The sequence below is a fragment of the Atractosteus spatula genome, chromosome 5 (genome assembly GCF_055471065.1).
Source record: "Atractosteus spatula isolate fAtrSpa1 chromosome 5, fAtrSpa1.hap1, whole genome shotgun sequence".
Taxonomy (NCBI): domain Eukaryota; kingdom Metazoa; phylum Chordata; class Actinopteri; order Semionotiformes; family Lepisosteidae; genus Atractosteus; species Atractosteus spatula.
In genome coordinates, this window is record NC_142710.1 from 64267683 (window position 1) to 64293962 (window position 26280).

Sequence of the window (26280 nt, forward strand, 5' to 3'; positions counted from 1 at the left end):
AGTGACTCGCAATCCATGTCACTGACCGCAACAAGCAAATACTAAACCGTCTGCTTCAGTCCGATATCTATCGAAAACCATATACAGTATTGTATCATACTGTATATCATATATCATATATATGGCATACTGTATCTTTACGCCGTTACACCAGCAAGTGTTACTGATCTTTCAGCTGCTCCAGGACAAGGGGACGGTTACAGGATTGCAGAATTACAGAGGAAAAACATTATTTAAAGGATCTGAGTATGCCGGTTCTAACATGTCTAAGGGCAGAGAAGAGTGTCTTAATGGAGTCTGTGAGGTTCCAGGTTTTCATTGCCGTTCAGCTCTTAATGAGTCTATCTGGACTGATTATTGTCTTAATTAGAGCATTTTAACAACTTCTCTTGATTTAGAGGCATATTAAATTTACTAACATGCATATAAAACCCCTTACTCCAGAACTACAGAATGTACAGAGCAATGCCAAGTACTATATTTAATGTGGTGTACATGTAAACATATACAGTAGTTACCTACAGTACTTACTTTCTGACTGTTGTGCAAAATCTTAACCAAGGAGTGCTTATGTGCTCCGTGGCACTGCCTTAGAGGGCACCATCATTCGTTTCCTTTACAGAGCTACACCTGGAGCATTTCGCTGACCCTGGAGAAACCTCCATTCTTGAAAAAGAGCAGTTTCATCGATGTGTTCACGCCAGTCTCGATGTGTTTACATCAGACCCAGTGAAAGGGACTCCAGCATGAATCTACTGTAGATCATGTCAGATAATGTGTGCTTTGCTTCTGTGCTTCAAGATTTCACCTTTAAAGTGATTTTAACACAATGTTGTAAAAGAACAGTTCCGCATTATTTTTCTTAACCACATTATACCACTCAGCTGGAAAAGTTTTTCAAGCATGCAAAGACAATAGTATCAAATTGGCGTATTAACCCCATATCCCAGGTGAGGATCTCCCATCACCTTTAATTGTCCCTGAAACAGGATACCCCCCAGCTACCGTACTTTCTACCCCTGCTCCACTGGCTTTAACCTTGAAAGAGGACAGCTTGCATGAGTAGCTACAGATGGGCAACACGACCACCTTTAAACTGCCTAATGAATGAGCAGCGTCTACTAAATTTGAGACCGATGTCCTTGTAACACAAACAATGATAACAAACACAAGTGCAGTCTCAGCCCAGGTAAGCTTTGAAAATCTGCAAATGCTTTCATTACTCTAATAAAATAAAATTTCTTTTTGCCCTCCATTAGATCTCTTGCAATATCGGTCTCTGGTGGGCATAAATGCATAGGTTGTAACACCAAATCTACATGGAAATGCATCTCTTGTGTTTTGGAATTCTGTGATAAGAATCTGGGATTCTCTCTGTATAGGTAGCACAATCCTTGTGCTGATCATGCGTTTCACTAGTGGTCCATTTCTAGCTGTTAACCAGAGAGGTACAGTATCTGTTGTTTACTTCAATATTTTAAAAGGCCTGTTGAGAAGGACGTCTTATATTTATGGAAAAAAACAACAACAAGAATGGTTGCAAACAAAAAGGAGGCCATTCAGTCCATTGATAGCTGGTGGATAACTGATCCAAGAATATCGTCCAGCCACTTCCTGAAAGAAGCCAGGGTATCAGCCTCAAAAGCATGCCTGGGTAGTGAGCTTCCAGACTCCCACAGCCCTAACAAACTTGCATGTCATCCTTGCGTAGAGGCCCTGCCCATCTAATCTGTATCGTTTCAATTTTAGTACAGTATCTGCTACTAAAGCAAGCACACTGCTGCCAAAACAAGCACTAAAGCAAATCCACAGTCATATACTGTTTACGTTATGACTGTTTATCATCTCTTCATCCAATCACAAGACTACAGGAGACAGAACTGTCTTACAAACTCTTACAAAATTTTTCATCATTTACATTTATTGCAATTATCCCACCTTGACCAAAGGATGCTAGTTCTTTTAACGGAAAATGCTCTGAATAAGTGGTAATGTCTGTGGTTTGTCATATTCACTATGCCGGTCATGAACTTCCAAAATCGAAATCAAATTTCTTTTATACGATAAAAAATAATTTAATATATTTTGAATGGGAAGGCAGTACTTTTCTTTCCCCGTGGGGTAGTAGAAACTTCAAAAGAAATAACTGGGGAAAAAAAAAAGATCATAGCAAAGTGCTTACACTGGATGCACTAAATTGTAATAATATAAGCTGAAATTAAAATAAATGTGTCATTCACCTATTGTATTATTTTACTTAAATTGGATCGCTTCATTGAAGCAGAATTAATTAGGGGATTATATAACTGTTTTTAATGGGCCTTTTTTGTAAACTGATCCCATCCACAGCTGCTGATGTGCAATTAACCGGCAGCCAATATCAGTGTATTAGACAGAATCCAGTGGGGATAGACGTTCCTAGAGCAGGACATGAAAATCACAGGGACTTTAGCCGCAATTTTGTTTGATTAGCTACAGCTATTAGGTTGTCTGGCTTTAACCTCTTCCCGTTATTGCAGAATTTATGCAGAATGGAATGTTTTTTTTTTTCCATAGAGCTACAGATAGAGCTACAGTCGTTTTCCTCTCACATCGTGCAAGCAGCATATATATATATATATTAAAGCATTACATCAATATCCTTCTGCATGGGTCTCATTATAGAAGTATAATCACATAATTAAACACCCCGTTGTGTCTCTTAAACTATGTCTATTTACTTCACAGCAGGGCTACCCACCCTTACCGCCTTAGTTATCTTTGTGGGCTTTCACTGCAGATTCTCTGAAGTCTAAGCATTATAAAACAGTTTTAATCCCCTTGCTGTAGAACAGTTATTCCAGTTACTTAATCTTCACAGGCCTGAAGCATTCCCCTACATTTTATTTAGAAACAAACACATAAACTGTTTTCCTAACCTGTGAGGCGGATGGCTTCGTTTTATTTGAATGCATGCACATATTCATTAAATGAAGAACCCACAAACCAAACTGTTTTCAACGTGGATTTAACTTCTGCTTGTTCCTAATTTCACCGTGGGACTAACAAAAGATTGCTGCTGACATTCTGGGAGGAATATAAACATTTCCCTTTCGCAGCAGGAAAATGTAGAAGTAAGATATCTTCCTTCTAGGTGTGGTCATTCTCGTGAAGGAAAAAAATGAACACTTTAATTACAGATTCTCTAACATCCAGCGTTCTTCTGGTCAATAAAGATGCAACACTGACTGAAGACATATGTCAGTGTATTTGGCTAACACAGGGATCAACCAAAGGAAAATAATTACCAGTTCTATCTAGCCCAAGATCTACAACCATAAATTATATGCAAGTCAATGCAACTTTGAGCAGCATGAGATTCTTGTCTGTATTTAAATCTGCGTTTTAGGCTTCTTTATTTTAACACACCTATTGAAGCTATTGCACATCCCTTACTGTGACAGCCTCCTCCGAAAATGGCTAAATTTGTTGCTCAAAATTGATTCCCTGCTATTTCGTTTCACAGCGCGTCACATAGGTGACCAGGAGATCAATAGTCTACTTCCTGCAAACAGTGGGGGGGGAGGAGAGAGGTGAAACTGCCTCGTTTAATAATGCTTCTTCTTTCCCCACGGTGTTACGTGACCCTGGAACTGTATCAAAAATCTATATTTTTAAGAGACCGAAGAGGCAACAAAATACTGAGATGAAGCAGAAATGAGCTTCGCCTCGTGCCCTGTCAGAACCCAAGGTTCGCGCTGAGATTCAGATTGAAATGCTCCATGTTCTCGTGGGATTTACTGAGCTCAAGGGCAAGGCTGAAAAGAAGGGAAAAACAAGCAGTTTGTCGCAATTAAAATAAAATTAATAAAATACTACAGTATATAGGATTGTAGTGATTTCTGCAGACAGAACATGTTATTAAAATATGATAATAATAATAATAATAATAATAATTGCTTACTCTAATATAAAACTTTTCTGGACACTCCACTCAATGCACTTTACAGGCAATGGGAACTCCCCTCCACCACCACCAGTGTGCAGCCCCACCTGGATGATGCAACAGCTGCCAGGGTGCACCAGAATGCTCCCCACACACCAGCTCTCAGTGGGTAGGAGAAAAGAGTGATGAAGCCAGTTCAGAGATGGGGATTATTAGGAGACCATGATTGGTAAGGGCCAATGGGAAATTTGGCCAGGATGAGAAACGCCCTGGGAATTTTTAACAACCACAGAGAGTCAGGACCTCAGTTTTACGTCTCATCCGGAGGACGGCGCCTTTTTACAGTGACAACATGTGAATCTAACATTTTATCATTTCTAAGTGATTCTAAATTCCTGTCATTAAAAAATAAACGTTTAGCATGTTCTGTGACTGCAGACCTTTCTCATACAGAGACGAGAACAGTGGTAATAATCTTTCGTGTTGCTCTTCAAACAGTAGGTAGCAACTGGGAGGAGTGGTTTCGGCTGGAGCTGTCCGGTCTCCCCTCCAGGCATTCGGCTTGTAGACTGGAAGCTGCAAAGTCTTTGCGATGCAGATGCAGAAATATCCCTGCTCCCCACCCCCTTACCTCCTGCCTGAGGAAGCAATAACAGTCTCTCCTTCATCATGTGTGCACGCTTAGGACCTCCAGTGCTTGCCAGGTACCCATGATCCCAATCCTGGATGCCTGGGTGAAGCAAAGAGCAGTGCAGAAATCACTGAGGTCAGCCTGCCTTTTTATACACTTACACACCATCCCATTCCATTCTTCTACTGAGGACGTCTCAAGCTGAGGTTGTGATGTGGTCTGATACTGTATATAACACATATTACCATTTTGGTTTTCATTATTACAAGCATTCCAAAACAGTAATAATTTACATTTGGACCTGCTTTCCTTTCATTTTTTTTCTACAGACTCTTTGGAGGTATCCATCTGCATTGTAGCAGCAGCCCTCCTCCTCCTGCCACAGGATGGCACACAGCGGTCAGTAGCCGTCGGCTGGCACACTGCTGCACTACAGTGGCTGAACACCTTCTCCTTCTCCTCCAGAAGGCTGAAGTTTAATGTTGCTTGACACTTATCCCTAACAATCTACTTCAATAACAATCCTGATGCTGGATTCAAGCATGGGAAAATAATTGCCTGATGTGCCTGCCATGTGCTTTGATCGGAGGACACAGTTTTCAATCAGCCACGAGAAGACACATCTGCTTTAGACTGCAGGGTGAACGTGCAAAACATGTAAACCTCAGAATGTACTGTATGTATGAACCTGCTTCTCTTATAATTACTACATAACAATGCTTTTCTCCCATTGCTTCCATGCAATGGATCCGAATAATGGAAGTTGCTTGAAAGCAAAATCTATATATAAGGAAACATATAAGAACAAAAGGGAAAAGTTACAAATGAGAAGAGGCCATTTTGGCTCACCTAGCTTGTTTGGTTGCTAGAACAATACTGAACCAAGGATTTCATCCTAATCATGTCTTGAAAGAAGACAAGGTATTGGCTTGAACAACATGGCTGGGGAGCTCATTCCAGACTCCCACAAGCCTTTGTGTAAAGAAGCTCAGCTTTCTCTGCTGAGACCATGGATTATGCACCTAGTCTCCGAGATCAGGGATTAATCAATTTATTTTTTCTTCATATCACCATGGCTGGAGAACTGCTACGACACTTAGACAATTAAATTAGGCATGCATCAAATTTTGAACATTCTGCAAAACAGCAGTGATTTGTGTGCATTTCTACAGCACTCTTCGTCCCAAAGGACCACAGCTCACTGCCCTTCAAGGAAATGACCCATTTCATCAACCTTTCGGCACCAGCAGCCCTAGAACACAGCTGATCTGGTGGAGAAATGGGAAACAGCTCTACCAATTGAATTGTACAAACCCAGAGTAGAGCTCAGGCAGAACATCCCTGCTCTCTTTAACATAGTCAGGGGATAACTAATAGTTACAAGAGAACAGTTTAATGTCTGATCCGGAAGATGGTGCCTCTGCAATATAATATCCCTCAGTCCCCACACCAAGTTATTACTGTGGGAGAAATTCTGGTCCAAAAATAAGAGCACCCCCTACTGGTCCACCAATACAAAGTAGCTTCTCAAACAGGTTTTCTGTTTTTGTCATCCATACGATCTTTCTCTTCAGGCCAAAGTAATTTCCACTGAGCTGTTGAAATACAGTTGTACTCACTGCTGCACTCAGAGGTCCACATTTCTCTCTTGTCAATAAATTACACGAGGGGGGTGTTCATAGGTTTTTCAAGTACAAAGCTTCACTCTTTCTTCGTCATTTCTACTCCAGGAGCCCTGAAAAGCAGAAGCAAAGCATTCTTCACACTCATGCCAATCAAGGGTTTTCAAACAACACTTACAGTAGTTAAAATAAATAAAAAAAAACTGCTGAAAAGAAAAAAAATCAAAAGGTTTATGAAAGGCACAAACCATTTTATGTCACAGCTAAATTCATGAAACCTCACAAATGTGTTGGCTGTTTGATGTGTTCACTTTGAACTCGCCTTGGAGTTTCAAATAAACACGACGAGCCTTCTCATAAAATGTCCAGCACTGCTCAGACACACATTGTGAAGATAAAACGTACCTGGAAAACGTGTTAGGTGGATAGAGACCATGGAGAGATCATTACTGTACAACCCCTGAACAAGAGGTCTTATCAAGCAGTTAGCCAAGAGGAAAAACACAGATTATAATTTCTTCACAAAAAAATGATTGACAAAATAATAGTGCAGTCAACAGACAGATAAGGCAATTGAAAACAGCAATTTTTATCAGGCTTCCTTTGTGTGAATAATTTGCTTGTATCTGGCAAAAGGATTTTTTTGTCCACCCCTTTGCCTAATGTCTCTCGCAAAATGAGAAATCATTCTTCTTAATAAAAGCGAGAACTACTTACCCTCTACTTCGCTGCTCACCAGAATGAAGTAAATTTCTTGCCGAAAGCCGACACAGCTGTTTAAACCAAGGAAAAAAATATTTAAGAAGGGAAGAGCAAAGCAACATTGCATCTGCGAGGCGCGAGTTTCCTGCCGTCTCTTTGCTCCATGAGTATGCATGCCATCAGTCGGCTCCATTAACCAAAACCGAAACAAGAAATGACTTCGGCTTTGTAAGCTTTTGGATTCATTTTAACGTCCATTTCATGCCTTGCTTAAGCAATCTGCTTCTATGAACAAAACCGTTCCCCTACAGCCCAGCATTGTCCTACCAATAGAAACAGGGTGCCCTGATGACAGCAGCTTGCTTGGTTCACAGCGGTCACAGAGGCCCCTGTCAAAACGAGCACACGGTACCTTCTCCCAGTTTGCCAGCCTGCTCCGCTGCCCCTCCCGGTAGGATTTTGGAAAAGACGCTCTCCCCGTCAGCAGCAGCCTGCCCTCCGGGCCTGGGGACGGCTTTAGCACCTAAAGGAAAAAAAGTCCAAGTCACGGCCGGTGCCACAGCCGCCGCTCTCCGTGGGCAGGTCAGATAATTAAGCTTTCATCCCCTCTGGTGTTCAGGGGGGAAACGGGAGCCCCTGGCAACCTCCCGCCTCCGCGCTGCGAAAGGTCACTTCACAACCAGAGCGAACTGCAGATACATCGATGACCCTCTCTTGACGTCTTCTCCTCCAATAGGCTTGGATTAAAAAATGCCGCGCCCCTGCAGTTTAGAGAAAATCCCGCGTGTGATGCACTGAGCTCTCTGGTTTACTGAAATAGAACAATATCACCGATATTAACCCACTGAGAACATCGGTTCTTGCAACCCAGTGTTTGAAATTATTTCTGAGCTGGCATGCTTGGCGGATCCTGTGCTAAGAAAATATACCATGACAGCGCTACAGTGTTGCATGGCAGTATAATTATGATCATCCTCCAACAGTCAGATCAACCAGGAGATTATAAGATTTACTCAACGGTTAAGCTATCAATGTGGAATTAATTTCAATTTAAATGGTACTATAGTGGATAAACTTCCCTGAAGACACAAAAAACAGTAATTCTATTATCTTGTTTAAAAGAGTTGCTCTTGTTGGTTGATTTTCTTTTTGTGCCATATTTGCAGTTTGCTTCCTCCAACGTTCTGCAGTTTTCAAAACTATCTTTTGGATAATCCCCCAGTTTGAAAAGGATGACAAGGACAATTGTTTAGGAAATCCTTTTTCTTTACCTCTGCTGTCAAGTACAGAATGAATAGTTCTGGTAGTGGCGTCCTATACAAACACTGCAAATGCTTTCTAAAGATACTGTAATTCTTTTGTCAGGGAACCGGCAGGGAGTTTTCCGAGGATCCTGTGCGTAGCTGTGAATTCTGCGGGATGCAGAGGCAAACAATCCAAAATCGTAATCCAGAAGCAAGGTCGATAGCAGAAGCTAGAGATCAGATAACCAGATAGATCCGAGACAAACCGAGAAGACAATCCGAAAGGAGAAATCCAAGACACGAGATTGAAAAGGGAAATGCAATAAGACAAAAACACGCACTAGAGAACTCTAAAGGAGGCTTTTCACTAGTGAGCATGGTTTGGTGCGTGAGGGAGAGGGACGTGGTTGGATAATCGGTCCAGGAGTGAGACTCTGTGGAATCTGGTGCCTGTGAGAATGCGATGGGTTCAGCTAGGAATGAGATCGTGAAACAGTGGTTGTAGGAATGTAATGGCATTTGTGAGGGAGAGTGTGGGGTGTGACATCTTTTCTGTGTCCTCAGCTCTTATATTACCACTAGGAGTTTTCCTCGCCTTAGGAGGTAAAAAAACTGATAGCATGTATAATCTGAAGTAAAGCTATTATGCTAAATGCAGTAAATGACACACTAAATAAATCAAAAGGTTGCACAGCCCCATTCATCTCCATAAAAATATTTGCATCTGATAAGGGAATGCAGTAATGACTGTGTGTGTAGCCTCCTACCCTGCCAGGTGGGTGTAGGAGTGAACTCCAGGCAGACAGAACCAGAAGTCTGGAACTGAACCCGGGACCCCTGGGACAAAGCTGTGACGCTGCAGTGCCCCTAAGAAGCTCATGTCCCATTTCTCTGCTGAAACCCATGAACCATCTGTAGGTGATCTTCAGAAGGGCGTAAATCACCACGCCACCTTGCTGTTCATGCAGTGGTGTATATACAGTAAATACATACAGTACAGTAATCTTCTCACCGCCTCCATTATTTAGCAACACAGGCAGGGACTGTGGAAAGGGCAGGAATCTGAATTCCTTAAGAATGACGGATCTTAGGAAAGATGGTTTACTCACCTATCGCCGTTGTAGAACCCTGTGGTGCTTTAGCAGGCTGTGCTGCTGGCTTCACACCTGGCTTGGCAGCATCAGCCAAATTTGTCTTTGCCTGCAAAAAAAAAAGATAGTAAAGAAAGGAGGAAATTACTATAGAAAATATGATTACTTCTCGCTATCCATAACCAAAGACAAACAGCAATGTGAGCAAAATAAATGATCACAATCTCTGACTTTATTATTAAAACCCAAGAATATGCCGCCTGCTGATGGTGTCAGGGTTCCAGTATATTATGCTATAATAGCAGCTTTTTCAGTAGCCTAATAATCAGCTGAGGTACAACGATAACACAAACGCAATCAATAGGGAACAGGATGACTGTTGTTTGTAGGGAATTTGTACCCAGCCTTGAAGCAAATTTGCTATTAACACTGCCAGTGACATGTGAAAAGAATATGGAACTGACAATAAATTAATAACTATGAGATAGCAAAACAAAAAGGAACTCTAATGAAATCGCTCCGCTCAATTTAAACACCATAATTTGTCAAAACTCATCAAATCCTTCAGGTACTATTAAGCTGACTGCTACAAATTAGTGAATTTTAATGGTCTTCAGTTAGGTTAATGCAATAGACTGCAACAGGGGTGGAGAAGAGTGCATCAGCCCCTGACTAGACATTAGAATTTGCATTTCTTGTATTATCAACTTGGTAAAAATTCAGTCATAAGTTTGCCTAAAGCTGGCTTTCTCCACAGTTATCACACACATTACCCTGTATTTACATTACTTTGTCACTGCTTAATAAAAGCACTGGCAGAAAATATTTTAGCATCCATTTTTGTGAGTGTTCACAGTGGCCCGAACAAAAAAAAAAATAGTTTATCCTTTCAAAAACCCAAATTTGCAATTGCAGTCATAGAAGACTATTGTGGTAGGACTCAAACAGCTTTGTAAATCCTCTCACTCTCTCCAATTTAAAAATTGCAAAGGCTGCTGCTTAAAAGTCCTGACCAAGGAGGCACTTACCTGAAAGGTCTTTTTCTACCACTGCCTCTGTCCTTCCAACCTCTCAGGTATTGACTGAAGCACTACACATAAAATACTTTCTCAAAATTACATTCCACGTTTTTTTTTTCTACTCTTACCGCTGCGGCTGGCTGGAGGCCTGCTTGTGGTGGACGGGCCTGGGCCGGGGCCGGAGCTTGGGCCTGGGCCTGGGCCTGGGCCTGAACCTGAGCCTGGCCTGGCTTAGCCTGTTGTTGCTGTGCTTGTGCTGGCTGTTGCTGAACAGGCTGCTGCTGCTGCTGCTGCTGCATCTGCGGTTGCCTCACTGCTGACGCCTGCGCCTGCCCCTGCCCCTGCCCCTGCTGCTGCTGCTGCTGCTGGCTGCGAGCCTGCTGTCCCTGCTGCCCTTGCTGCTGGAGACCCTCTTGCTGCTGCTGCTGCTGCTGCTGGGATGCTGGCAGCCTTCCTGCCTGCGGCTGGGACTGCGGCTGCCTGGAGGACGGCTGCTGCTGGCTTGACGGCTGCTGCCTGGAGGACGCAGCCTGGTGGTCCTGCTTCCTCGACGACTGCAGCTGCTGCTGCTGTTGCTGGGGCTGCTGATGGTGGGACGACGGGGGCTGCTTCTGCACCCTCTGGCCCTCCGAGGAGCTGTGGTGGTGGCTGGAGGGCTGGCGGGAGTAATCAGAGGAGTGGTAGCCCTGCAAGGATCTCGAATCCGCGGGCTGGCTCCTCTTCTGGGAGGACGAGGACGCCGCCTGCCTGGATTCATGGCGCACAGAGGACTCCTTGGGGTGGCCTTTGGACGACCTGGAGGACCTCGCCTCCTCCGAGGAGTGCCGAGACGAGGACGAGTGCCGCCCCGAGTTGCTGCCGTGGTGCCTGTGCTCCCGGGACGAGGAGGAGGAATGCCGCGGGTGAGAGTAGTCGTCCTGCTGCCACAAGTCCTCGTCCGGCGGCTCGTCGTAGTCGTGGTACGTGTGCTTGACGTGGTTCCGTCTCTGGGAGGACGAATGGCCGCCGCCGCCGCCGCTGCTGCTGCCGTAATGCCTCGATCTCTCAGAGCGCAGTTCCCGCGGTTTCTCAAACCAGTCTGTTTCCTCCTGCCCCAAATGATATGCTTCGAAAACCAAACACAGATCACAGTCAATCTCCATATCCGTCGGGGAGAAAGGCGAGCAGACTGCAGCCATGCAAGGACGATAAACACGCGCCAACCTTCACAGCATGCAAAAAAAAACCTGCAAATCCTTCGGGCACATGTAGCACGTTAATAAACATGAAGAGCTAATCGAAGGAAGAAAATAGAACTGGAAAGAACAGAAATTCCACGAGACAACACAGCACATCACCCAACACAAACACTTACAAAAAATATTTCCAGAAAAAAAAAAGAACCAAGAAGATCCAGGTCATCACATGCTTCAGAGGTGGAAAAAAAACATTTACAAATACAGGCACATGCTGGTTCAGCCTTGGGTATAGCAGACACTTTAACAGTCAGTTCAGACATAGTGGTTGGTTGCTTCTGATGCAATTTTGGCATGCACTTTCTCTCAGGCGGGGATAAGGTGGATAGCGTTTGGCATTCAGCACCATTTACCTTCACTGTCAGATACAGCACAATGCATATCATCTATGATGTAAGCATCATCAGGTTTGTAGGCATGGCTTCTGGGAATGTCCTTCATATGATCCTGCACGTCAGGTAGGGAATGACTGGAGCCAAACTGATTGCGGCTGTCAGGTGGCTCAGGCACTCCAGAACCTCGCCCAACACCCATGGGCTTCCCCAAGGGGCTGAGTGGGCTCTCTTCTTCGGAGTGCTGGGAACGCATGGACGGCCGGCCACGGCTGTGGCTGCCCCTCTGGGATCGCTCCATGGTGTCTCTCTCATAGGACTTGCTCCTATGGTTGCCTGAGTCTCTGGAAGAGATTTTGTCCATCCCGTAGCCGGTGGACCTGGACCTTCCAGTGCTGTAAATGTGGTCATCCTCTTCCAAGGCTTCGCGGCTGGACATGCCATAATACTTCTGCTGATCATAGACATTCTTCTTCAAGCCGTAGGTGATTTCATCCTGTAGCTTCTTGGCCCTCGTCATGACGTTGCAGCTACCACCAGAGGATGTAGTGATGGTGTAAGAGGCCATGTCCGACTCCACGTCTTTTGCTTCTTCAATAGGGGAGAACTTAGATATCTTCTGCTCCATGCTCTGCTTCCTGTGCTTGCTGCGCTTGGAAGACACAACGGCTGGAGCCAAATTCTTGGACGAATGCTTCTGGATTCCCATGCTGGAACCATGCTTGTCTGATGATCGCGATGAGTGCTTGTAATCATCGTAGTAATAGGAGGATCCTCCACCCCCGCTACTGCTGCTGCCCATTCTGCTATGACTGTCTCCACCTCGCTGATGGTAGCTGCTGCTGTTCTTACTCCTCCCGTGGTGGTCATATAGGTCTTCTTCGGATTCCTCCTCGGCCCTGGAGTAGGAGCTCACTCTCGTGGAGCTCCCATTCTCACCTGTGTCACACCGGTCCTTCCCGTACCGCCCATTCATTGAGTGGCCGTGAATGTCAGCCTTCTGCATGTCCGAGGAAGTTCCCACGTTCTCTTTCGTGAGCTCGCTGATGTCATCAATCATGACGTAATTGCGAGGGATGTTCTGCTCCAGGTTGGTATAGAGGCCTTCGGAAGAGTAGGCAGATGTGGGACTCTCCGCGGTATTGATGCGGTCGGACAGAGTGGTCTCTGGAGGTTTGTACTGCCCATAGTTGTTGGTCACAGTTGTGGGGGTGTAGGTCACCTCTTGACCGGCGGAAGTCACCACGACTGTGGGATTGCTGATGACCTCGTAGTTGGTGGGCAATTTCTGCTCCAGATCAGCCAGGGAGGTCTGCCGTGGCTTTTGGTGAACAGTAAGGATCTCAGCCTGCGGTTGGAAAGGTATGTTCTGGCCAGGCTGGAAGGACGTTTGACTTGGGTATGTGGCCTGTGTTTGGTAGGGAGCAGGAGGAGGCTGAAATCCTGGGTGGTTCTGCACTCCCAGGTCTGGCTGATAGGGTTGGTTTGGGGTGTAGTTATGAGGTGGGAATGTGCCCTGTGTCTGGTAGGGTGGAGGAGGGTGGTGGGTCTGAAACGTATTTGGCTGAGGTTGGGCGTTGGTGACAGGTGGGTACTGTGGGGGCTGGAAACCAGTTTGTTGATAGGTGGTGGTTGCCTGTGGTGCTGTCTGGGTTTGTGGGTACTGATAGGTGACAAAAGAGGTGGTGGGAGGATACTGTGCTGTGGTCAACTCATTGAACTGGTTTAAGGGAGCTGTGCTTGGTCTTGTCAACAGCCCATTGCCTTCATAGGTTGTCGCGATTCGCATGTTGTTCAGCTCACTGTCTGACATGTAGTCACGGGTATCTCCCATGCACCTCATGTAGGCCAGCTCTCTCCTTTCCCTCTCCTTTAGCAAGGTCTCCTTCCTTTGGGTGATGCCCAGCTCCAGATAGCGAAGCTTGGCATCAATCTCCTTCTCCTCCTCCTCCAGCTCAGCCTGCTGTTTGCGCAACTTGGTGGACTCTTGCTCCACCACCTTCAGCTCATGGGTGATGTCCTTCAGCAGGCTAGCCTTGTTGGCCTGCACTGGCCTTGGTCCGGCCTTTTGAGGCATGGTAGGTGCATACATCTGAGGAAGAGGAAGAGTGACAACGGGAAGGTGGGCTTCCTCAGGAGGCGGGCTGGGTAAGGTTCTTTTTACTTTCCGGATCAAGGTGTTCTGTTGCAAGGCTGACAGCTGCAAGACCAAAGACAGCGCAAGACAATGTGAATAAGACTTGAGCAACAAACTTCACTCATTTAATTTAAAGTACTCTTCATCCACACTCCTCCGATAGCCTTGTTAATACAGATACCCTTTTCTTCAAAACAGCAGTTCTCAAATACATTGCCAAAAAATCATCTGAGGTCAGAATCATTAAGTACTGTTGCACAATAACATATGATTTAAAATAGAGGTTTTCATAGTATGTAATTTGCTAAATGTCAAATCAATCACATAGGAGTTGAATAGACTGGAAGGCTTATACAACTAATGTACTGTAATAGCTAACATATTTTTCCAGCCATTGCCGAATTACCTTCCAGGTACTGATATAATAATACTCCCAAGGATCCCAAAGTGCCTTACATACAGTATGGGGTTAGACCCATGTTATTCATCTGCACCCATGAAGTGCAGCACTTTCATCTAGGTGACAAGCAGCAGTTGTTATGTGCCCCATTATACAGCAGATCCACTGGAGAAAAAACATTGCTTCATCAATTGAATGAATGGGGCACTCCAGCAGGGTCAGATTATAAGTAAAATGTAGTATTAAAATAAGAGTAGAATAAACCTAGTCTTTCAAAGAGTGCCAAGTGATCTTTGCTGTCCAAGCAGCCAGGAAATTGGTTTAACTAACATGCAATCAAAGGGATGCTGCCTCCTGTACAGTAACCCCAGTAACCATAATGAGGCACTGGTTTGATACCTCTGATCTAGAGGGAAGAGAGACATTCAGGGATCAGTACCATCTGCTACAGCAACCGACTGTAGTTCTTCTCCCATCCCATTATTAAGAACCAGCCTTGCTTAGCTTCTGAGTTCTGACAGGATGCCACTATGCTATAGCTATTGTGTGTATTAAACATGTTTTTAGGCTAATGTGATATTTGTACTGTATCAGTATTATCATTTTCATTTATTCTGTCATCAAACACTCCAAAATAATATAATAATAATATACAATGTTATATATACAATGTTCAAGAATTGCACTTCTGCTTGGGGAACAAAATGTAAAATAATTTTTAGTGGTTTAGTATTCATTTTAAAAATCCATAACAACTGTTATAATAAAAGTGCAAGACAAATCCATAGCTTTACTTCTTATTTTATGTTATTCTTTTACAAAATGCACTTTTACATGTAATTTAATAAAATGAATCATTCAAGAACTTAACTTTTGTTAGTACTGTACATTGCAGATATTATAATAAAATACATCCACACAGGGAATATATTGGTGATTTTTTACCTTTGAAACCTGCAAAAAACATTACAAATCATGTACAGTACCTGTACTAAAACCCATCACCCTTATGTTAAGTCTCCAAAATCAACATACTATCTTCAACTTTTAAATCGATCATAGTTATTATTAAAACATAATTAAAAGAATTGTTGACAGTATTGTGAGATTTCGGCTGAACAATAAAATATAAATCTTGAATCATTTTCTTTTTGTTAACACAGATGCATTTTCATGGTCAGATTTGCTCTATCACTCCAATCAGATGAGCCAACCTCCACTTTTTATGAATGTCAGGGTTTTAATAAGTATTATTAGTCTCAGCAGAAATGCTCATCACTCCCGAAATATTTAGAATATGAAGAAATTATATAACTTACTTTATATGTTAAGCAACTGATTTACGAGTTTCCTCTTATTAGAAGTAAGGAAGGTCAAACCAAATACAAATATATCCTGCAGTAATTTAATTTGTGAAACCAGAAAGCATTATAAACTGAATTTTATAAAAAGAAACAATTACTTACTATTTTTACAAGCTGTGTAGACTCATGCTGAACTGAATTATAATCCAAGAAAAATAGTCAACTGTCAGCATCTTAATGTCCACAGTAATGTTTTTTTTACATTTTGAGATTGCCATTTTCCTTATCTTCTGTACTGTTTGATTGCACTGCTTTAGTGCAATGCAAGTCTTCCTCGGATAATCTGAAATGGACAATGCAGTAATCTGCATGCGATTCAGCAATTCAGGCTCAGAGCTTGCTCAAATCACTAACAAACATAATGAAGGACAGCAGGGTTGTACCACATAAGGATTTTCCTGATTTAGAGAGGAGCTTGCTGGGACCTGCTGGTGACAGGTGTACCCTTGTGAACATTATGTTCACAGATGCCAAAATTCTCACGTTTTTTTTTTTTGCCATCGCCTGTGCTACAGTTTTTAAACCATGTGGAGGGGGTCCATGTCCTACAGTAGGCCCACAGTAACCCATACCCTACAGTACAACTTTGCGGTCTGCATCATGATATATTTGTGTAGCACCAGGATGATGAGATACCCAATCAGATTTATACTGAGAGAAGTGCACAGGATTTTACAAATAATTCTTCCGGCATATTCAGAAAGCATGAACATTCCAGCTTCCTTCAGAGTCACAATGGGACATCGGCATTGCCTGTCAGAAATATTTCATGAAATTGAATAATCAAGCTCTAAAAGGCAGCTGCCTCTAGATCATATGTATGTCAGAGCCATGCAACAGTAATGTATTCTCGATGAATGAAAACAGAATTCATGCATTTTCAATCATCTTTTAAAGCGATCTGATTTTAGGCAAATGAAAAATGGACATGACAAAAAAACACAAAGGAAAGGTCTTTGTTTAATTCACTTATGACCAACATGGAATTTAAACAGCAAAACGGTACAATAAGCTAAAAAATTATAATTACTATTTACACTAAAATAAACTAAATGCCTGCAATATCACGTGAGCTATACAATACTTGTTTTTCCAAAGTAAGTTGTCTAACATGAATTATCTCTTACAACTTTAGCATTTACCTGACTGTTCTGGAGAGCCTGCTGCTGATACAAGGAAAATTTGGCCTTGGACGGATCTTCTGTTGTCGGGCTGATGGGCTTGGGGTCTGACATGGACCGCTGCATTGTCTTGATGGGCCGGGGCAAGGTCTGCTGGCGTTGCGGAGACTCGGCCGTGAAGTGTTTCTGCGGTGTGACGTGTGCTTTGTTGAGACGCTCACTGGAGGAGAAGGAAGTTTCCAGGAGGCGGTGTGGGGAGAGCGGAGACACGGGGGAATACAGCACCTGGGGCGACTTGGGGGGCTGGCGGATAAGGTTGGAGAGGGACTCATTGTGCAAGTGGTGTGACTGGTAGCCGATTTCCAGGGGATCGGGCTTCCTCTTTTCAAACTTGGCCACCCCTTGCAACCGAGGAGAGAGGGGATCTACTGGGCCAGAGCCCACCAGCTGGATGTTGGTGGAGTAAGGAGTGATAGTGGTGGGCACTGTGAGCTGGGGGACAACCACGCCCTGGGACTGAGCCTCTGGCTCTGTCTGGCAAGCCAGGCTCTCTCCTTTCTGAGTCCTCTCTGGGGCGGAAATGTAGTGGACGATCTCCACCTTGGGGTCATGGGTGGTTATGTGAATGGCCGGAGAGACTCTCCCTAACTGGTCAGGCTCAGTCTGACAGGAGCAATCGCTGATGGTCTGGATGGCTATGCTCGAAGTGCCTTTGGATGAATCGGCCTTGCTCTCGGAGCCAGAGTCGGAATGCTTGGAGAAACGGGATCGTCGGCGCCTGACCGGCTGCTCCCACTCTCCGTTGTCTTCGTCATCAGTCTGGACGCTGCAGTCCACGATTCGCCTGGTGCGTCTGCGCCTTGACATGTAGAATCTCTCCTCTCCATCTTCGTCGTCAGTCTGAACGCTGCTGTCAGCAATCCTCTTCACCGGGTGCTGGTTTTCCTCAAATTCCACCCCATCCCTCAGACGGGGCATTGAATTCCTCTTCTTCATGGCCCGTACCTCCATGTGCTCTTCATTCCTAAGGGACATTTCAGAAGCAGAGCTGGGCAGAGGTCGCGGGGGCATAACTCCTTGTATCACTCCTCCTTCTACAAAGGGCTGCCAGAACTGCCCGTTTTGGCCCATTGTCCTCTGCATTTCACATGGCACTTCTTGCTGAATCAGCCTGCCAGTTTGGTCACAAACTATGGAGAATCCCTGAGGAGCTGATGCTCCAACTACTGCTACCCCCTGTATGGCACCTGGTGCTGTCGTCCCCACCGTTGCAGCGGCTGCGGCAGCTTTCTGTCTCTTCTGCTCCTCCAGCTGCTGTTGGAGCTGCTGCTGCAGAGACTGTATCTGGTCTAGCTGCATCTTCTGCTGGGCCAGTTGTTCCCTCTGCATGACCAGCTGAGTCTCCCTCTCCGCCTGCTGCTGCTGCAGCACCTGCTGCTTGATGGTCTGGAGCTCCTGGATCTCGCGCTGCACCAGCAGCTGCTCTTTCTCGCGGTGCCGCTGCAGCTCCAGCCGCTCCCTCTCCAGCTCCTCCTGCAGCCGCAACTGGCGCAGCTTCTCCAGCTCCACGCGCTCCCGCTCGAACTGCAGCAGATGCTCCTGCTGCCGGCGCAGCCTCTCCTCCTCCTTCTCCTTCTCGGTGCTGCCACCGGCCATGCCGGCTGCAGCGAGCGGCGCGGCCGGAGCCTGGGTCTGCGTCTGGGCTTGGGATGGGGTCTGCGGCTGGGCTGGGGGCTGCGACGGAGGCTGCTGCAGCTGGGGCTGACTTTGGGGCTGAGTCTGATGCTGGGTCTGAGGCTGGGCCGCCTGGAGGTGTGGCTGCTGCTGAGCTGGGAGTTGGGCCTGAAGGTGAATCTGAGGTTGCTGCTGGCTGGTGGGCACAACAACGGGCTGTGCCATAGGCAGGGCTGTTGCAGGGGCCGCTCCAGCCTGCACGTTTGGCACCCCCATGTGGCTTGTAGGCTGGGTAATTGGTAAAGAAGAGGCCAAAGGCATGGTGCTTGATACTCCAGAGGTCACCGAAGGCTTGCCAAGGTAAACTGGTGTCTCCAAGGCTGTGGTAGCGGGAGCTACAGAGGCGGCCGCAGGGGCTACTGGAAAACGGTTGGGAGGAGGGTAACGGTATGGCCCTTGGGAGGACAGAGGCATCCTGGGAGTTACCAGAGGCAACCTTGTGAGGCTGGCCAAGGGTACGGCTGTCATGTTTCCTGTGGGGTAAGGTCTGTAAAGGCCCCTCAGCATGGGCCGCAGAACTGATGCAGGCTGTGTAGTGATTGGCAAGGTAGAGGCTATGGGGGTATTGATAGTGGAATAGATCATTCCATCTGCAGCTCTGACTGCGGAGGGGTACATAGCCCTTATACTGGCTTGCCTTGCATTATACTGTGCCAAGCTCGCTTGGCCTTGAACATGTGCAGACAGCCTCCCTTCAGCAAGGTTAGAGCCATACATCAGGTTGGCCTTCATGGACGGTAGGCCTTGCTGCCCAGTGAGCAGACCGAACCTACTTCCTGCGGCGCCTCCTCCTGCAGAACCATATTGCATGAGCTCTGGGTTGGTACCAAATCTTCCACCAAACTGGTCGATTGAATTCAGAGCAGCGCACATTCTACTGATTTCCCTTGCAGTCGTGGCACTGTATTGAGCTAGGTTAGACTCCTGGAAACTAGAAAGGTCCCGTGATGAGTAACTGTAATCTGCGTTGATATTCGACATCGAACTGTACCTTCGTATAGGTAAAGGTTGACTCATCATGTCTCCCTGGTGACGTAGATCTGTGTAGGATCCATACTGCATACCCAAACCAAAGTACCCTCCCTCAGAGAAGCTGGGGCCATAGGATTGTTTCATTGTGCTCAGATCCACTGCCATGTCCACAGGCCCACGCTGACTGGTGTCAGTCTTTGTCTGGTAATAATGCAGCCCAGCTTCCGCGAGATTAGTGTCAGACATGGATGGGTGCAACCGTCCTGGGAAAGGAAGAGGGAAAGGTTTACGCTCATCCATTAAGCCATGGCTGCCCGCTAACTGCTCACGGTACTGGTAGTTTTCTTGGCTAGCCTCCTGTGCCCTGCTTCCATAGTACTGAGGAGCTGAAGGAGGCCGACTGCTCTGAGGAGGTTCCGATACTGGCACATGAGTTTTCTCTGGCACCTTTGGCTTTTGAGCAAAGGGTCCAGTGCAGCTGCCACCAAAGGGGAATTTGTAGACCACATCGCAGCACGCAACCTGGTTTTCCGATTTAATCCCAGTAAGGTCAAGGGCATCTGGGGCCTCTCCTGGTTTCACTAGCTGGGTGACTGTTGCACCTTGGGAGGTGTTATCCAGTTGTACCATCATGACATGTGGCTTCACTCCTGATAAGTTGACAATGGGGGGTTGACCCTTTAGTTCCAGGGGAACACCACTGTACAGGTCATGAGGGGGAGCAGAAATTGCACCTGTTAGCCCAGCTTGATCTGGGACTGGAGATGCCCTGGGGATTGCACTGACACTGACTACAGCTTGGGCAGTGTTAGTCTGGCTCACCATCATATCTTTCTTGTGTAAAGGTTGGACTTGATTTGCTAGATTATATCTGGCGAAAGTGGCTTGCTGCTGCTGAAGTTGCTGTTGCTGTTGGTGATGTTGTTGGAGCTGGTGCTCCAGTTGTTGCTGTTGCTGTTGCAGCTGTTTCTGCTGCTGCTGAAGCTGTTGCTGCTGGATGCCCAGGTCTTCAAGTTTGGCATCTATCTTTGGAATAAGCTGATCAGTCTGCTTTTTGCCCTGAGTCAGACATACTGCAGATCCCGATCCTTGGCCAAAGTCCAGCCGGTTCTGGAAAGGATCACCATAAACCACAGGTTGTTTTGGTTGTGAGATAAACATAGATGCTGCCACCGTAATGCTCACTGTTGTTGCCGTTGACATAGCAACACGAGGATGCTGTTGAGCATTCAAGTTCATGATCAGTGGCTGAACAGTTGTGGAGTGCCGGGTTGGGCTAGCCTCAGACCCAACAGAGAATTTGCGGCTTTCTGTTGCCACAGACGTTAGGTCCATGCCTTGATCTGTCATGATAACTGGGGCAGGCTTTGTTGCTGTCCTTAAGTCTACTACACTACCACTGGGCATTCTTTGGCCTTGCTCTACCCTGGAAGTTCCAGGAACAGTGGAGATTCTGCACAGGGATATATTTTCCATGGATAAGGATCCACGGCTATACGTGTTAGCAGTGGTGACAGTACTGGTGCCAACATTCACCTTTGCCACTGGTCCCCTGTCTGTCTGTGTCTGAGTCTTGTATAGTACGTGCTGTGATTGCTGTTGTTGCTGTTGCTGATGCTGTGGTGAAGGCAGGGGACCTGCAGATTGACCATAACCATGAAGAGTCTGTTGACGACTCAGTCGAGTTGGTGAAGACAGGGGTGAGGTGGAAGAGTTGACAGTCAATGGCTTACTAGGACTGGTGGCTTCAGACCCCAGTGTTATGACCATAAAAGGTGACTCTTGAGAGGACTGCTGCCTAGAAAGGCGTGGTGACATGGATCTGTGTGGTGTCTGGGTGCCCTGTGCCACCACTGGGGAGGTGGCACCAGAGCCGGTCATAGGCACTGAAGTACCAGAGCCGAAGGTTTGTGTGGAGAACTCAGCTGTGGCCATTCTGGAAGGAGAATGAGTTGGGCTTTGTGTGGGGGAGGTATAGGGGGAAAGTGGAGGGCTGGAACCTTTGAAATAAGAGTAGACTTTGGATGTGAAGTTGACATTATCAGCAGCAACCTGAGAGCTGTCTCTCACTTGTGTCCCCTTGCTTTCCCCAGCTCTCTTTCCACTACTGTCCCTCTGGCTATAAGCCTGAGCATACTCCGAAATTCTACTCGAGACAGCAGAGCCAGCTGCAACACTCCCTGTTTGGCGCCCATACCCTGCTGATGGACTAGTGGAAGCAGCAGTTTGGCCGGTTGAGGTGTGAGTAGTAGCTGTTGATTCCCTGCCGTACACCACATAAGAAGCCACAGTTGTGACACCAGTAGAACCAACACTAACGGAAGAGCTTTGGCTCCTAGCTCTGTCCTTTTGCATCTCCTTTGAAAAATGCTGCGTAACCCGAACGTCAGGAATGGCCCTCGCTCCTGTTCCACTTGTTTCAGTCCCTGTTGAAGAAAATGACACAGGCGCAGAAAGCTGTGTAGGACTTGTGCCAGGTGTAAGAAGGGCACTGTTTTGCTCCAGTAGCTTTGCAAATGCTGATCCAGTGTCCAAAAGCTGCTTGTCTTGGAAAGAACCACAAAGGTTCGTCTGACTGCTTTCTTTTTGCTGCAAGCTCATGTCAAGTGAAGAAGACTGTTGCATTTTGGAAATGCTTTGAGATGTTTGAAGGATCTCCTCGTAAATGTTGTCAGCCTTTGAAGCAGTGCTTTGGTACCCAGGATGAGCTGTCCCCATTTCTTTTTCATATCCGTAGTCCTCTTCATATTGGTACTGGTAATTGTTCTGATGCCCTGTGCTTCTGAAATCTTCCTGCTGGTATGTATTACTATACTGCTGCCCTTGCTTTACCTGTTGCATCTGCTGCTTCTGTTGCTTTTGCAGCATTTCTGCTTTCCTCATCATTTCCTCATAGACCTCTTCTGCACTTTTAAGAGGTTTGCTGCTAGAGGAAGAGGAGGTGGTTGTTGGTTTTTCAGTGGGGGAATAAAGTGACATGAAAGTTGGCAGGTTGTACTCACTGCCTGACTTGTATAATTTGGAAGCTATCATTTCAAACCCTTCCGCTTCTGAATCAATAGAGGGTGAATACTCAGAGCAAGATGACCTGTGAAGCTCTTCCATTTCAGCTGCTTGCCTCAGTTCTTCTGTTGGGGATGCATCTTCGATAGGGGAGAGGTTACTAGGGGGAGTCTTGGATCGCTCCCTGCGTCTTTGTGCCCGGAGCTCCTCTTTGTCCCTCTTTGTTTTCCTGGCAGTGCTCCGAATCCGTTGCTGCTCAACCTCCCGCATCTTTTCTTGTTCCCTCAGTAGTTCTTCCTCCTCTCTTAGCTCCTCCTCCTCGGAAGAATCCTCGATTGTAGGCAGAAGCGGGCCATGAGATCGATGCCTGGCTTTCCTCTGCTGTTTGGCTTCCTCTAGCCTCTGCCTGCGGCTGGGGCTGCTATCGCTATCCTCCTCCATGGAGGAGACTGACGTGGGGGATGTGCCTGAGGTATAGCTGGGCGTGGTTGCGGGTAGAGTTGATGAATACTCTCCCCTCGACCTTTCATCCGGGGAGCCAGTCAAGCTCTCCATTTCGAGCTCTGGCTCTCGGTCTAGGCTGAGGTCGTTCTCGCTGCTCAGCTCCATCTCCCGGCTGTAGCTGTTAGTATTGTTCAGTTCAATGGTCTTGAAACGCCGCAGCCCTCCTTGAGAAGCCATCAGGTCTTCTTCCCCATCCTCCACAGCAGCTTTATAGCCATCTTCGTGCACTTTGACTTCTTCTTCATATAAGCTGCTGGAGTTATGGGGGAGGCGGCGTTTCGAGTCTTTCCCCGAGTCTGTGCTGTGCTTATGGCTCTTTTTCTGCTTGGGGTAGCCATAGCCCTCGTCTTCATCCATGTTGTCCTCCTCAGCACTCATCTCCAAGATCTGCCGCCTCATGAACTCCTCATCCGTCATCTCTGAGTCAGTCTTCCTCTGCCGGCCGGGGAGAGGGGAGAACCCGCTCTCACTGCTGTCCTCCACGTAGTCGTGGCGCAGCTTGCTGCCGAAGTCATCGGACGACTCGGCCAGGCTGTCCCTGCGGGCGTGCTGGTTCTCCCACTCCACCGAATCCTCATCTTCTTCCAGTATGTCCTCCAGCTCCTCATCCGAGTCGAACGCCTCGGGGGTGATGGACAGGGAGCGGGGCCTCTGCTTCTGCTTCGGGTCGTCCCTGGGGTCGTGGTGGTGGTGCTGCTTCCCCCTGCCCTTCTGGTCGCCGTCTGAGATGGACTTGGACTCCAGCAGCGGCCGCATGGAGCTCTCCAGCTTGGTGATCTCCGACGGGCTCGGGGGGCTGTGCTCACCGGCCCCTCGCTCGCTCAGCTTCATCTCTTCTTCATGGATCAGCCCGGTGATCTCGCTCTGAGAGCTGGATATCCCGTCGGAGGAGTAGCCCGTGTCACTCAGACTCTGTGGGCTCCGCGACAGGTCTTGCGTACTGGATTTAAGAGCCTCCTGGTGGTACAACAGAAGGAGAAACAGAAAAAATATGAAACCATTACATTTACCGAGACTTACTGTTTTCTAAACTTTTTGAAAAGGTCAAAATGTACAAATATTTACAAAATTTTCTATATGGTAGACTCAGATATATGCAGATTTTATAAGTTCATCTTCTTGCTTTCCAGTGGAGTAACCAGCCAAAGATCTACTAGCATAAACATCAGTATTAAGCGTACACTACTCAGAACTGATACACACTCCTGTAACAATAAATTGATTCAGTTAATTTAATTCAAGAAGAGGTGAGGTTCGTTAAAATGTAAATAAGAAACAGAACACTGCCTCATTTTTTTCCATAAACACTTAATCTTGTCATACATTTGCCTTATCAGCACTATTTTCACAGGCTTTTCCTGAATAAGAAGGTGGCTGTAATGTTCAGCTGGGACTGTCAAGCATTACTCTTGGCACTTTGCGCTATCTGTTGTCATCAATATACTGATGAGATTTCCCTCTTATACTCAGCATGGTAGCAGTTTTTCATGAGTAACAGCATAATTAATAGTGACAACATAAAAATATGTATATCCATACCTCTACATATCAACCACTGGAAAAGGGGGGTTACATTAAATTTCTGGCATTCTTTAACCATTATGAACAAAAGACTCACATCATGGTGCTTTGTTTTCTGGGATTCTCCTGGCTTCTTTGACTCCTTTGCTGGGGTGATGGCAGTAATGGGTTCAGGCGCACCTTTCTTTGGCGCAGGTTTGCTTTCTTTGGAGGCAGCTGGAGTGTCGGCCTCTCTCCCTGGCCTGGGCGTCATTCTGTCCTTCTCTGCGAGCAGCTGCTGTTTCTGGACCTCGCCCGTGGCACCGGCTGCTGGCTTGTCCTGTGCAGGGGCCGCATGGTGCTTCGCTGGAGAGAAGGGACCGCTCCCCGCAGAGGCAGGAAGTTTCTGCTGCGGAGGCGCTGCCTTCGGCCCGTGCTGAGGGCTGGCCCCTTTCTGCGGGGGCTGCGTCGGCGCCGGCTGCTGCCGGGCTGCTGTGGGCTGGTGCCGGGGAGAACCTGCAGGTTGGTGCTTGGGAGACGGCTGAGGAACAGGGAGAGGAGCATCCCCTAGGCCTCCCGAAAGGAGTCTTTGAGTCTGACAGTTCAAGCAAAGCCATTCCTTTTTCTGTAAGGAGCAAAACAGAAACACAAAGCAAAAATAAAAACCTTAGCAAGTTGGTTCAACACACTTGTCCATGTTAAAACATGTACTCGAACACCAGTCTGAGTTGACAAGGAACAGCAGATAAAAGCGTCCATTCTCTCTTTGACTGCTACGGTGTGTCTCCTGGTGCAGTACTTTTCGCTTTGTGCAATACCTCTTTGAGAAACAAACCAATACTTCAAGGGAGATAAATGTGGCAGCAAAAAAATGACCTTGAGCTTAATTCTAGAAAGTGTGGTACCTGTGAAAGTTGGAGGACCAGAAAATAAAACATTCTCTGTTTTTTGGCAGACTAAAATACCACACTTTTTAATTACCTGTGCTCTATACAATATTTGGTTAAACAGCTTCATTCAAAACTGCCCAAGGAACAGCGTAGCTATGCCATCGATTTTCAGGCAGGGGACTGTGGGAGCTTGTAATTACTGAATGTAAGCAGTGATTTCTGCGCTCATGTTTAGGAGATAATAAATGAGCTGACTGAAACAGGAAGCATGTCTCCAGGTTTTATAGGTCATGGTTCACTTGTGACTTTATCAAGACTGATAAATTCTCATTCGGTCTCAACTCACTGGTGCTGACATCGCGGATGTGTGCTCGCGTGCTGCAACTTTGCTGCAACAGAAAATCTGAGGAGTTTGCCAGCACAGTTAAATTTAATTCATACAGCAATTACGTTTAAGCACATCTATGGGACAGGAGAGCATCTTTAGACTTAGGGCATATTTTTTCTCACTCCAAATATTGTACTTCATTGGCTATTATATGCAAAGAAGGATGCCTTTATAGTGCGTGCTTTCACGAGGTCCCAAAAAAGTCACTTGCTCCTAAAATCTCAAGTTAGTGCTTAGATGTGTAAACCTGAAGCAAGCCTTAAAAAAGGATGAGGTCATGCACTGTGCTATACTTAATTTCTCAACTTTTGGATAATGACCTGCTGATCGCCACAAAAACATCGATAGTATTCATGTTTAAAGTTCCCTGGGGGGGGTGGGGTTGGGGGCATGATTTAGAAAAGTAAAAGACTAAAAAAAAGAGAAGGAAAGGGATTTTTGGTGTGGCAGCTTCAGACACAGCCAG

The 26280-nt window shown here is 46.3% G+C and overlaps 1 protein-coding gene and 1 non-coding gene across 2 annotated transcripts in view; both read right to left on the reverse strand.

Annotated features, from left to right (window-relative positions):
• The window catches only part of bsna (bassoon presynaptic cytomatrix protein a), a 160295-nt gene that overhangs the window by 5322 nt on the left and 128693 nt on the right, over positions 1-26280 (reverse strand). The window contains exons 4-12 of the mRNA XM_088915628.1: positions 24655-25161; positions 16845-23993; positions 11823-14001; positions 10363-11339; positions 9234-9324; positions 7293-7403; positions 6896-6951; positions 6176-6291; positions 4557-4655 (exon numbers count right to left, since the gene is read on the reverse strand). Of these exons, the coding sequence (XP_088771754.1) occupies positions 6911-6951; positions 7293-7403; positions 9234-9324; positions 10363-11339; positions 11823-14001; positions 16845-23993; positions 24655-25161 (11055 nt within the window). The 3' untranslated portion in view covers positions 4557-4655; positions 6176-6291; positions 6896-6910. The remainder of the gene's footprint in view (positions 1-4556; positions 4656-6175; positions 6292-6895; positions 6952-7292; positions 7404-9233; positions 9325-10362; positions 11340-11822; positions 14002-16844; positions 23994-24654; positions 25162-26280) is intronic.
• LOC148835463 (U6 spliceosomal RNA) lies at positions 1667-1772 on the reverse strand. Its single transcript, XR_016091169.1, has one exon. It is a non-coding gene; the product is annotated as a U6 spliceosomal RNA (small nuclear RNA).